We start from the raw sequence: 13,644 nt of genomic DNA on the forward strand, positions 1-13,644 counted from the left end.
TGCGGGTCTCAGGTAAGCCATCTTGTCTCTGTACGTTGCCTAATGCTTGTTTTTGTTCCTTTTACAGGTGCCCGTGGCCGTTCCATGCAGCGTCGTGCAAGGAGTGTTTTGCCCGGTATGCATGCAGCTGTTTGCGGGTCTCAGGTAAGCCCTCTTTATTTTCATTCTTATGTAATGTGGTTTTTTTATTATAACTTGACTCCATTTCGTCTCTGCCGCGACCACCGCTCTGCCCCCTAAAGCTGCCGGTAGTACCACCCCTCTTCTCCATGGGAGCCTGTCTGCTCTTGGCAGCATCCCTCTATTACCCCTTGTGAAGTCTCCAGCCCCCCCTGCTTGCTGGCGGATACCCCCTATAAAGATGCCTGCTGTCCGGAGTACCCCTCTGCCCACCTAACCATGCCTGTAGTCTCAAACGTCTATCCCACAGAAAACTGTCTGCTCCTGGTAGCAGTCCATCTGTCTGTCCGGTATAAAGTTGCATAACCCTATGTGGGTGGGTTTATATTGTGACACTCGTGGTCCTGGCGCACATTATGGTGCCCCTTTCGTTTTATATCGTATTTCGGCTTTGATTACCTTTGAAAGAGCACTTTTCCACAGAACTAGTTGTCCCGCAATTTCTCCTAGCAGATTAGATTAATATCAGCCCACTCTTTACTTGGGTTATAAAGGATGTTTACATAACAGTAGACCTCACTGGGTGTGATTGTATCCATCTTAGATAGCATTTTGCTTTTGGTACTGGTCTGATTTTGTACTCTTCCTCTTGCCAGTAAATACCTATAAGACGGGGAGGACCTGACTGATGTGGTGATAAGGAGTTATACATGCCATATCCCACTTTGATCTCTGTTTACTTGCAGCTAATGATTTTATATTTCGTGTATTTACACATTTTTTGTATTTAGATGTATGAATATAATATTAAGGACCATATGGACATTCATAGGGAATACTAATCGCTTGTGTGCCTTTCCAGTATTTTTTAAGTGCCCGGCACTACCAGAAGGTATATAAGACCTTCCTATTTCATCTTGAGATCCTAAGCTTAAAGGAGGTTGGTCCTTGCCTCTGTTGCCTGCTTGTGACCCGGTTTTGTGTGTGCCTCTGTTGCCTGCTTGTGACCCGGTTTTGTGTGTGTGTGTGTGTGGGTGCAAATGCAATAGGTGTCGCATTTGCGAGAGATTAGGCTATTGGCTTTGTAAATGACAATGCCATTTATTTATGTTGTCAAAGCCAACACATAAATAAAAATGTTGTCATTTACAATGCCAATAGCTCTAACTTTTCCAAAGGCGAAACCGTTGCATTGTAAATGCTTGTTTGTATATAGGCTTGTTAACCACAACTCAGAAATGCTCTTCTATGATCATATCCCAGAAAGAATGGCTATGCCATTGTAGTGAGGCCCTAGTGGACCCACTTTGGTTCTCCTTTTAGTTTTGCATATTACATATTTAACAGACTTCGTTTTAGCCCAATTATCTTTTACATATTTTATTTTTGCGACATGATTCTAAGTAAACCTGAATATGCTATGTTTTAGAAAGCCTTTCCGGCTACACCATCTGTACTCTTCATTCAAGGCAAGCAACACAGAACGGGATATCCTAGTGCTCGCATTGTCCCCTTGGAGACAGGTTCTAACATCTAGACACATCATTGCATCAGAGCTGTATCTCCAACACTGGGGTTTTAATATATAAACAGTGCACTGTGCCTTAGTGGGTCAGAGGGGGCACTTCAGCCACAACGGTCCTGGGACAACTTTTGTGTTCGACTTATAGCTCTGCCAATGCTGAGCTTCCATGCTGATCCTGCAGAGGGACTGCCAATCCAACTTCAGACCAAGTCATCCAGGTATGGGGTCTCAGGCTTTCCTCCGAGATCGGCCAGAGGGTACACGGACTAAGCTCTCAGAGTAGGGGTAGTGTGAGTTAGGGATATATAGATATTTAGAAATAAGACTGCCCTGGTTGGACTGTTCATTCTTTCACCATGTTCACAATGCTGGTTACTTTGCTTTGTTTTATTTGCTTAATAATCGCAGCTCTTTCTTTGTATGACCCATCCAGGGTCGAAATGTTGTAGCTTGAAAACTAGTCTTCTAGTCACAAACACCTTACGTATATGTATGGTCTTGGAGTGGGACAGCGTGGCATTCAATTTGCAGTACTCCAATGGACTTTTTCAGTGCAGGTTGAATGTGATGTCACCCCAGCATACGGTCATCAAAGTGGGCTCTCTACATTGTTTATCTTTTAAAATGTTCCCTTTGCAAAATGCGCTCTCTCCTTCCATGTTTGAAATGCATCCCAAGGGATTAATCCTAAAGTTTGTTTGCGGCTGTTTAATCAGGAAAGGGTGTTACTTCACTCCCTATAGTTCTGTTTGTAATAATGGTGTATCAAGTTCAAATTGGTGTCCATAATTTTGAATTGTGAGGTATGTCCAATTTTAATTGGTTTTCATGACTGTATAAAAACCATGGAATTCACGGTGTGGGGAAGAAATAATCTTATTACATGTTAACACAGGGTCTAGTTTTATCCATGTTGCAATCACTTCCTTTGTGAAGAAGAATGTGCAGGTTAAAAGTAAATTAAAGAGTAATGCACGCCCAGTTCTCACTCTCTCTATGTGCATGATCCTGAGAGTTTGCTTTCTAATCCAAGGACACCAATAATACTATATGGATGGATGTAGCATCTCTGCAGGTCAAGAACGCATTGTACCAGTGGTGGGTGTGGTAAGCACAAACAAGTAGAGCAGCCTGGGTAGCCAACTCCTTCTTTATCACTTCCACTCATCCCTTTAGTTTTAGCTCTAGTTTTGTGAGAAGAGTGGTGTAGCTTCTCTTTATACGTTTCGTGGTTTATGGGTAATGATTATAAGGATCTAACTATTGACAGCTGATGACAAGACACGCAGCACATTCCTTACGCTCCGTTACCGGAGCCTGTGTTGGTGAATCGAATTTAATAAAGAACTCGTTCAACTTCACTTCTATTTCCGTGATGAGTACTTAACAGTAGGTACATGGAATTCAACTATGTATTTATGTCAGGATCTTTCTGTCCCCCAATTGGGTGGCTCTACTGGAAGACCTTCTGTGTCTCTGTCTCCATCATGAACACTAGTTTGGAAACTTTGCCACACTCCGATGTTCAGTCACAAGCATTCCTAATCCTCTATGTCCAGTTAAGCTCCCATTCCAGGGATATCATTCCAAAATACTGATCTATTTTGGTTCTTGTTTGTGTTCCCTTTGCCTGAGAGATGGAAATGAGATCTTATGTAAATCTGATCATAATATGAACACTGTTTTGTCGCCTCAAGTATGCACCGTAATGCTTTGTACGCTTTCTTGGAATGTTCTGAAGCCGAGCCATTACATGTTCAAATCCGGAATTTACTTCTGTTCATTTATTGCCTGCAGAATTTTATATTCAATCCATCAGGAGGAGAGCTGAAGGAGAGGCTTTAACTCCTCTCACCTACACTGTGCTATCGCTAGCTCACACCTGGTCTGCGTTCCAGTCAGTTCCAACCTATGCGGGTGTGATCTGCAACGAGGTTCTTCTTCCGTCACAATTCATGCTATAAAATGGTGTTGCCGGAAGCACTAACTTTGTACCCAGGTTCCCTGCTTTGGTGAGCATTTCAGTGCCAGAATCCTGCTACTGCTTTTGATGTGTCATGCCTTCTTTCCTGTGGCTGCTTTGTGCAGCATTCTGCTTCATCTTTCTTCCAGTCTTACTGTCTCCCCTTGTTTCTGGCCTTTCCTTTCTGCCAGATACCCTATATTTCTGTATTTAGCCTGCTGGGCCTCTGACCCTGTATGCACTGAGTTTGGCAGTGGTTCTTTTCTTCCTTGAATCAGTTATTTTGGCTGTAGCCTTATTACTATGGTAGTTTTAAGTACCAACAGGGCATTCGTTGTCCCAGTACCTTTTGTGTATTTCCTAGAGTTCCTTGTTCTGAGTCCTTGTTCAGGTTTACCAGTACCAACAGGGCACTACTTGTTCCAGTGCTCGTTGGGCGCAGCTTACTTTTTATCTCTGAATGTTTCTCTATTTATTTCTGAAGCGTTCTTCATAATTTCTGGTCTTGGATTTCTCCCGCATTCCCTGCCAATCCTATAATTATTTGAGCTAACACTAGTATAGAATTCACTCTCACTTTTTCCCTCCAAAACGTTTCGATTGTCTAGTTCTCTGCTCTTAATATTTGTCCATCCTATGCTCTGGTTATTCTTTTTTCTACAATTATTTGTTTCAGTCTGACCTCTGGTTTGGTGTAGGTTCCAATAGGATAAGGGAAAAACTTCAGGTGTTGCGCCCAAGTCCCTTGGAGCACTACCTGTGCCCAGTCTCCAGAACAGCAGGTCCAAACTGTAACTTTGCTGTATGACTGCTATGACAGCAATCTGCTGTAATCGATCCTAAGGCCTTACTCTAAGCTCCCAGGAGATATATATATATATATATATATATATATATATATATATTTTTCCTTACCTAGGATTAAACCTTCTTAAGGTGCTCTCGCTTGTCTATCTACTTGCCTCTGCTTCCAAGCAGCCCCTGTCCTCTGCAGTCCTGTGAGTACAGTTTCTTCTTCTGACATTATCGTGTGGTCTTTCCTTACAAGTATTACTTCCTGAGTCACCCGTCCCTGCCTTTGCTCCCTGATGCACTGAGCAGTACAAAGAATTCTGTATGATGCCGCGTTTATTCCCTAGATCCTCATTTACTCCTAGTCTACGATTAATTTGTAACTCCATTTTAGTACATAATCCTGCATGTATTTATATAAGTACTGGTAGATTTCTTGGTTTTAATAAAATATAAAACAACCTCGTCCACAAATAGAGAGACATGGTGAGCCTTCCACAGCCCTGTGAACTCAGGGTGCAGTCTGATAGATCGAGCCAGGGGCGTACGACCAGGAAGATTATACAGGGGCCAAAGGAAAGCCCTGGTAACTGTGCTGGTTGAATTTCAAAGCTCACTCCTGCCTACACTCTTATGACGTCAGTTTACAATTTCATTTTTAGAAGCACCGTTAAGCATGTCTGGAAAAGTTCTTCTTTGCCAAGGTTACAGGCATGACCGGCTACATTGCGCCCTCTAAGCCTTTCTCCTTCTTGAACACCTTTGTTAATGCATCCTGTATGTTTGTATCAATTAGTATGGTATCTGGAGGTGTTGTCCTAAGGCATTCTGCCTCTCAATAATCCTGCGTAACCAGCATGAATCAGGCAGGGTGGTATCTTTGCTGTCTACGGATCTTCAATTTGATCACTTTTATACGTAATTGCCCAAAAGATACGGATGTTGGTGGCATGTCCTAATGTGAAATTAAAACTTAATACACACTAGATCTATTTTGACCGATGCTCCATTTTCTTAAAACTGCAAGTCAATTTGTGTGCTGTAATTCCTTAACACTGGTTTGGACTCGTAGTCTGGCTGTAGAATTATACCCAATAGAATCGCAGGACCTCTGCAATGCACTTCTTCTGCAAACACAAGGGCAGTGCAGCCTGTGTTTTTCAAAAGTATAACTCGGAAATGGATCTTAAAATCGCAGCATTAGTTCCCTCACTAAACAACGCATTGCACATGTAATGATTAACAGTTACATTTATAACCCAGAACTCTAGCATTCGATCATATGTTTCCAACCGTGGCCTTCTCCTTCTTAGAACTTAATCATAGCATTAGTGACCTCTTTCCACCATGCATTCTACAACTGGCTCATTTAGAAGGGTTGTTGTTTAAAAAATGGTATAAGCAATTTAATAAAAAAAAGACTCATCATTGAAAAATCTTTTCACATACAAGTCACAGGAAAGTCAGATTCAGGAAATATGAATATATTGATCATTGACATCTCTAGTAAAGTGAAAATGCAAGAGTGTTGAATTACCTTGACGTCCTTGTAGAGGTGGACAGGCTCATAGTCAATGTTATTCTTCAGAAAGTGTTCGTTGGCGCAGGACAGAAGCGTCATCTCTGGTAAGGAGAATATATCCATGAACTGCTTCATCGTGTTCCCCTCGGAGCTCTGCACACAAACAACGCCACGCGTTCCAGAAACATTAATTCAAACAACGTGGAAAACACTGCTCACCAGTCGGGTGAGTGGCTGTTTCCTATTACACGGGCACTTTACAAATCGGAGCCAAGCACGCGCGCATTTTCCCTACAAATACACTGGAATTGCCTACATCTTTGCAAAGAGAAACGTGTATTGACGTTTGAGATTGCAGGTTTTATTTAAGGCTGCAATGTTCTTCCTACCACAAACACACTCGTCACTAAAAGCTCTGCAGAAATCGCTGTAGCCATTTCACCTAATTTTCAAACCTTGAGCAAGCCACTTTACAGCCCTGCTCCCAGGCTCAACATCACTAACTCAATTCAGCAACTAGCAGCAAGAAAGAACACTTCGATCTGAGCAGGAAAACCACAGATTCCTCACTGGCCAATCTGCTTTGATTAGTATGCCACTCGAAAACAAGCTTCTTGGTAGGACTCAGTTGAGAAAGTGGAACCAGTAAACTGTTTTATAAGACAGTAAATATAGTGGATGAACACACAAACTGCTTCTACGGGAAAATCACAGCTAGTGTAAGTTATCCAACTCACCTTTCCGTAGAAGTCACTCATTTGTTCTAAAGGGACGTGCGAACCTTCGTACATTTCGATCACTTGTTCATCCGGGACGACTTTAAGTCCCCTGGTGAAACAAAAACACAAGTCACTACAAAGAGCATTTTAACTCCAGTCTACAAAAAATCAAACATGAGTATATTTGACAGAAACTGAACTGATGAAATATCAGTAAATAGAACATTCTTTGAGGAGGAAGCTACAGGGGCCACAGTGCATCCTCTACAGAGAGCCGTGCATAACCTACAGGCAACAGGGTCGAATCATGGCACATCATCCCTTCCAAGGTTAATAAAACAGGTCAACTTAGCGGAGTGTGAGTAACATCTGTAGTCAAAGAATTACAAAATGGCAAACACATGTGACAGTAAGCAGGTGTATCATTTAAAAGACCTTGAAAAAAGATGCAACGTATCCAGTGCCACACCGAGTGCTCTGTTAATTCATGAAGTCCAAATAATCGCAGAATCAAAACTCAAATACATGTGCTGATAAAAACAAACCAGTTACCACAAATATTAATGACAGTAAGCAGAAGCACTAGCTCAAGGAGCAAACATTCAAATATGAAAGCCTCGTCTTAAAAAAAAAAATATATATATATATATATTTTTTTTTTAGAACTTTTTATTATATTATGCTCATCACATGATATTTGCAAGGATACAATTCTGTTCATATAGTACATGCATTGCTCCCTGTAGTTAAGGCTTCCCATACAGTATGCCGTATCTGTAATACAATAAACAGGAGCGCTTTTACTACCAAACTCCAACAAGTCCTTCAGTCTACAAGTCCCCCCGGGACAGTCTTTGCCACGCTCCACTCAGAATCACCTATATTCCTGCCAGGTCCACCACACCGGCTCCCATTTCTTAGGGCAGCTCCTACTCAGATAAACCACTCTCTCTGCCTCCACTCTAGCACCAATCGAGGTCCGACTTTCAATCACTCAGCCTGGGAGGCTCAGCCCTACCCTACGCTCTAGCTATATTACGTTCTGCCACCCCGCTGCCTGTGAGAGCCATATTTTCAGGTATTTGGGCCAATCTTCCTCTCCCATTACTGCCAGCAGCAGCCACTTGGCACAAGGTGCAACGATAACCGATAGCACTCGGGACATTACCTCAACAATCTCCCACCAGTATTCCTTTTTTTGGGGCATGCCCAGAGAATGTGGAAATCTGTTTCCTCCTGACCACAGCCTCTCAAGCAATCAGAATTAGTTGCCCTCCCCATTTTCGCCAACCAAGTGCGAGAATAATGAGAGCGACATAAGAGCCGAAGCTGAATTAGGCAGACCCTAGCTCGGATGGCTATCTCTCAGGGACTTAGGATCACCTCCACCCAATCCTCATCATCCAGGTCTCCCAGATCCTCCCTCAACTTAACGAATGGGTCTGGGAAAATGTTAACCAACTTATGGTATATAACCGAGATCTTCTGCTGCAGGATGTCTTCCGTAAGGAGACAGGCCTCCAGATGGGAGGACTCCGGCAGTTGTTCCCCATACAGCAAATGCCTCCATAGGTTGTGCCCAAGTTGTAAGTATTTAAATCCCTCAATTTCCCTCAACTGGAAGTCTCTAGTCTTAAAAATATTTTTACACAAACAATGCTTATATAATGTTAAAAAAGACTGTTATTAATAGGAATGTCTTGCATTCTTGTCGATAACTGAAAAAAGACAGCAAGAAGAAATAGGATTTTATCATTTATTTACAAAAAGTCACAAGAAGAGTATAAAAAGTAGCACGCATAGAAGGTAAAGTTACTTACCTGTAACTGTAGTTGTCCAGTATTGGCATCTTTTATAGAAACATATGCTTGAATCACTTCCTGTTGTCGAATTAGAGTCTCACGGTATAAACAGAAAGCAGTACTGTGTTATGCATAGACTAAATACGCTGTAAAACATCCTATTTAGTAACCAATTCATATCATTTAAAAAAATCAACAAAAAATCAGCCTGTTATCCACTCCCCTCAGAGGCAACAATACTTCAGATTTTTAACCACAAGTGCTCCTTATTACATTAACCTAGAAATGGTGAACCTCTAATGGAGGAGGGTGGGTTGCATGTGAATCTATGAAAGATGCCAATATTAGAGAACTACATTTACAGGAAAGTAACTATTTTCCTTCAACAGCACTGTATCTTTCATAGATGCACATCGTGAATCAGGATAGTAAGCAGTAGAACAATAAGTACGTGAGAATCATTATCACAAATGGGTAGGAAAAAATAGGTATACATGAGGCTCACCCCACTGGAACAGATGCTGTCAAACTGCTTTACCCGCTGCTGCGTCGTTCTGTACTGTTGAGTCCTAAAAAATGTTGGGTTAATGTGTGTTTATTCTTCCAAGAAGCTGCTCTACAGATGTCTTGCATAGACAGTCCAGCAAAAAGAGCTGTAGATGTAGAAACACTTACAGTCTAATATGCTCTCACTGATCTTGTTAAAGGTCTACCTGCTTTGTTATAGCAAAACAATAAGGCTGCTGAAATCAAACTTGTAAGCTCTTGTTTTGAGAGGGCACGAACTTTAGAAGTGCCATATACTACTAATAACTGGTCAGTCTTCCTTAAGGCACTGGTTCTATTAAGATAACATTTGAGACGTTCTTTAACATCTAGTGTTTGCAATGTTTTCTCTGTTGTGTATTTGGGGTTCTGAAAGAAAGGCTTTAATACTACTGGCTCATCGAAATGCAATTACAATTGTACTTTAGCAATAAAACTTGGGATTCCTTCTTAAGATTACTCAATCAACCCTGAACTGCATTTAGGGCTCTTTAATGATGAAAGCTTCAACTCATACACTCTTCTTGTTGATGTGAGTGCAAATAGGAAGACCACTTTCCAGGAAACACATTTTATGTGTGTCTTATAAATGGTTTCAAAGAGTCTCTTCATTAGCGTGTCAAGACCGTATTCAGTTGCCAATGAATTGGAGGATAAGCTCCGAAAAGTCCTTTTGAACATTCTTTAATAATTATATTTGACCACAAAGATGAATTATTCAAAGATCTTCTCTAGCGAGAGATGGCTGCAAAATGCACCTTGACAGAAGAAAGAGTCAGACCCGTTCTCGATGAATGTAACCTGTACAACAGTAATACTGGTTGTGGTTATGATAAAATTGGATGAATATTGTTATCCAGACACTATAAACAAAAGATTTTCACCTTAAACTGAAAAGTTATATTAGATGATTCAGCCCTTGAATTTAGCAAGGATTTGTTTACAATCCTATAGGATGTATACATTTGAGAACTCACTGAATTCAGGAGCCAAGCTGGCAAGTTTCAGAATTTCAGGTCTGGATGAAGTACTTGGGTGTTGTTCATGGTGAGAATATTGGGGAATGGCTTAAACTTCATATGCTTTGTCTCTGATAGGAGAAGTAGCGGTGAACTAATATTACTTGGGTCACCTTGGAGCTATAAAAATGATCCAGTAAGGTTCCCTCCTAATCTTATTCAAGGCTTTCAGAATCATGGCTATCGGCAGGAAAGAGTAGGCAAATATTTCCATTTATGATACTGAAAAAGCATTACCCAGGTACCAACCTGCGTAGAATTGGAACTTTAAATTTGGAGCTGTTGCAAAAAGGGTGAGATTCCGTTTCTCCCGTTGTGCAAAGAGCTTGTAGAGGGCTTCTTGCTTGAGCTCCCATTTGTGAAAAGAAGATGTCATCAAGCTTAACGTGTCTGCCCACTGGTTCCGATTGTTGGGGACTATTTAAGTATTCAGATGTACTTAGTGCTTTAATGACCATTTCGAAATCCTCTGTGCTTTGAGAGATAAAGGACAAGATCTTGTACACCCTTGTTTATTTAGTCCGTTGTTGTACTTTTGTCCATACGTATCAGGACTGAAAAAACTGCTGTTTTTAACAGAAAAGCCTGAAGGTCTAGTGCTAGTGCTCTTAATTACAGAAGATTGATGTGGTGAATGTTTTCTTGGGCAGTTAATTTCCAGTTGATCTCCAGATCCTGCAAATAAGCTCCCCAAACCTTTAAGGAAGCATCCATTCTTCTAACAAATTGTGATATTTGAACCAAGAATGAAAGCCCTGTCAAAAGGTTAGATCTTGTGTCTGCCAAGGAAGAATATTTCTCATTCTCAAAGCGGTTAATTAATAAAAAAAACCTTTGGTTTAAATCCACTGTTTGTCTAATTCTTACTGGAGAACCTTCATTTGTAGGCAGCAAAAAGGCATTAAAGTGATTCACAATGACATTATCCCTTGTATAGATTTGTAAAGGCATACTGAAATGGGCTTTCTTTTTAGAAATCTGTTTACCAGTTGAATCAGTTTGCAGGATCTCTATGCTGGCTATGCCTTATTTTCTATGGTGTCTAGAACAGCACCAATCAATGTAATGTTTTAAGACAGTTGGAGGAAGACTTTTGTCTGTTTAATGTAAGCCAATCTCCATGACTGGCTGATAAAGGCTCCTTCTTGTCGGTCTGCAAAGAAGTCAACCAAGGCTTGTCTGCAAACATTCAGTCAACTGGGCCTTACATTAAACAGACAAGCCTTGGTTGAATTCTTTGCGGACCGACAAGAAGGAGCTTTTTTCAGCCAGTCATTGAGGTAAAGAAATACTTAATGGCCCTTTTAGTGCAAAAAAAAAACTGCAATTGGAGCAAGACACTGCAAAGATGCAAGGAGCGGATTTCAGGCCTAAGTGAAAACTTTGAATTGATAATGGCTGCAGGTCATCAAATATGTCAAATATTGCTGGTGTTTTGGATGTACAGAAATATGAAAATAAGCATCTTGGAGATGCAGAATTTCTTGTAGTGTGACCAGGTGAAATGACTGTTTCTTGAGGTATTTGTCTAGTTCTCTGAGATCCAAGCTATTTATTTATTTATTTATTTTCACATTTGTAAAGCGCTCTGTTACCCGGAGGTGTCCTGGCGCTGGCTGCTAGTGCTAAGATGAGTGTGTGCGCTTAGTGGGTGAAAAGCCAGGTTTTGAGCTCTCTCCTAAACAGCATCAGGTCCTGGGATTGTCTAAGCCTGAGCGGGAGATTATTCCAGGCCTCGGCAGCCCCAAGGGAGAAGCTTCTGCCTCCCCAGCGAGCTCTTTTAGTTCTGGGGACCGTGACCAGGGCCAGTTCCCCTGATCTCAGCATTCTTGTCGGTGTATGCCATCGGAAAAGCAGTTTCATATATCTGGGGCCCATTTCATGTAGGGCTTTGAAAACTATGCATAATGCCTTAAAAACAATTCGCTTACGGACGGGTAACCAGTGTAGAGTCACCAAGTCTTGACTGATAGATGCGAATTTGGGGGTGTCGGTAATCAAGCGGGCAGCTGCGTTCTGTAGTAGTTGTAATTTATTAAGGACGCTCTGCTGGGCATTTAGCATCAGGCTGTTACAGTAGTCTAAGCGGGAGAGAGCTAGACCTGTAACAATGGTTTTCCTATGGTCCCTCTCCACATACGGAAGAATTTTTCTGATAGTTTTAAGAACATAATGCAAAGAGGAGGAGAGTGCGTTGACCTGGGGTTTAAAGGACAGGGAGTTGTCCACCAAAATGCCCAGGTTTTTTACTTTGTCCACCGGGGTGGGGAGAGGGCCCATTTCATCTGGCCACCAGCTCGGGGACCAAAAGTTATCCGAGGCTCCAAAGAGCAGTACCTCTGTTTTCGAGGAATTAAGTTTAAGGCAGTTTTGTGCCATCCAGGATTCCACCTCACGCATGCAGCTTTTAAATCTGTCTGCTGTATCTTCCACATTTCCTGGTAAGAGAGACACCACAATCTGCGTGTCGTCCGCATATGCTGTGAGGTGAAAGCCAAATGAACGTATCACCGGGGCCAGGGATGCAACATAAACATTAAAAAGGGTAGGGCTAAGTGAAGACCCCTGAGGGACTCCACAAGGCAGCACAAACGGGTGGGATTCATAATCTCCTAGGGCCACCACCTGGGTTCTGCCTTCTAGAAAGGCCTGTAGGATGTTGAGTGCCTTTCCCTGGATTCCACAGGCCCTCAACCGGTCCACCAACCTTTTGTGGTGGACCGTATCGAAGGCCGCGGAAAGATCCAGCAGGATCAGGGCCGCTCTGCCTCCTGCGTCCATCACCTGCCTGATATCCTCCACTGATTTAATCAGGGCAGATTCCGTACTGTGCTCCGCCCGAAAACCGTGTTGTGAAGGATCGAGGTGGTCCCCTGTGTTTAGATAGGCGCTAAGTTGTGAATTAAGGTTGCCTTCGATGATTTTTGCGGGGAGAGGAAGTCGAGCTATCGGCCGATAATTGTTCAAATTAGTGATGTCTTGATTAGGTTTTTTTAGTAATGGCAGGATGGATGCTCGCTTCCATATGGAGGGATATTCTCCTTTCTCCAGCATCTGATTAAACAGTGGGGTAAGTCCCCTTGCAATGGCATCTGGGGCTAGTTTGGCTATGCCAGCGGGACAAGGGTCATGCGGCGAACCTGATTTTATTTTTAAAAGGCGCGTGGCCACTTCCTTTTCCGTGATGGGCTGGAATTGTTGGAGTCCGGCTGAAAGGCCTAAGGTCTTCCGACCCTCCCTCGGGGGGGAAGTCATGACTCGACTGTCTAGTGAGAAAAAGATGGTTTCAACCTTTTCTCGAAAGAAGCTAGCTAGGTTTTCGCAGAGCGGGAGACTGGGGGGGATTTCTGTGGCTTTAGGATTGGCAAGAAGTGAAACCGTTTGAAATAATTTTTTTGGGGTGTTACTGGCTTCGTTTATCTGTTTCGTTAGGAAAGCCTTTTTTGCTTGCAGAATACTTTCTCTGTAGCTTCTTTGTTCCAAGTTAAGAGTTTGTTTGTCTGCCTCGCTGTAGTTTGTTCGCCAGATTCTCTCCAATTTTTTACACCGTATTTTGTGTTCCCTGATTTGTTCAGTAAACCAGGGAGCTGCTGGAGAGGCCCGGGTGGAATAGGTAGTTTTGGGGGGTGCCAGGAA

At 42.2% G+C, this 13,644-nt stretch overlaps 1 protein-coding gene across 2 annotated transcripts in view; it reads right to left on the reverse strand.

Moving 5' to 3' along the window:
• The window catches only part of NT5DC3 (5'-nucleotidase domain containing 3), a 377,890-nt gene that overhangs the window by 217,916 nt on the left and 146,330 nt on the right, over positions 1-13,644 (reverse strand). For both annotated transcript variants that reach the window (XM_078674858.1, XM_078674850.1), the window contains exons 5-6: positions 6,660-6,750; positions 5,938-6,075 (exon numbers count right to left, since the gene is read on the reverse strand). In XM_078674858.1, coding sequence (XP_078530984.1) covers positions 5,938-6,075; positions 6,660-6,750 — 229 coding nt within the window. The remainder of the gene's footprint in view (positions 1-5,937; positions 6,076-6,659; positions 6,751-13,644) is intronic.

This window comes from Lissotriton helveticus, chromosome 1_1, assembly GCF_964261635.1.
Source record: "Lissotriton helveticus chromosome 1_1, aLisHel1.1, whole genome shotgun sequence".
Taxonomy (NCBI): domain Eukaryota; kingdom Metazoa; phylum Chordata; class Amphibia; order Caudata; family Salamandridae; genus Lissotriton; species Lissotriton helveticus.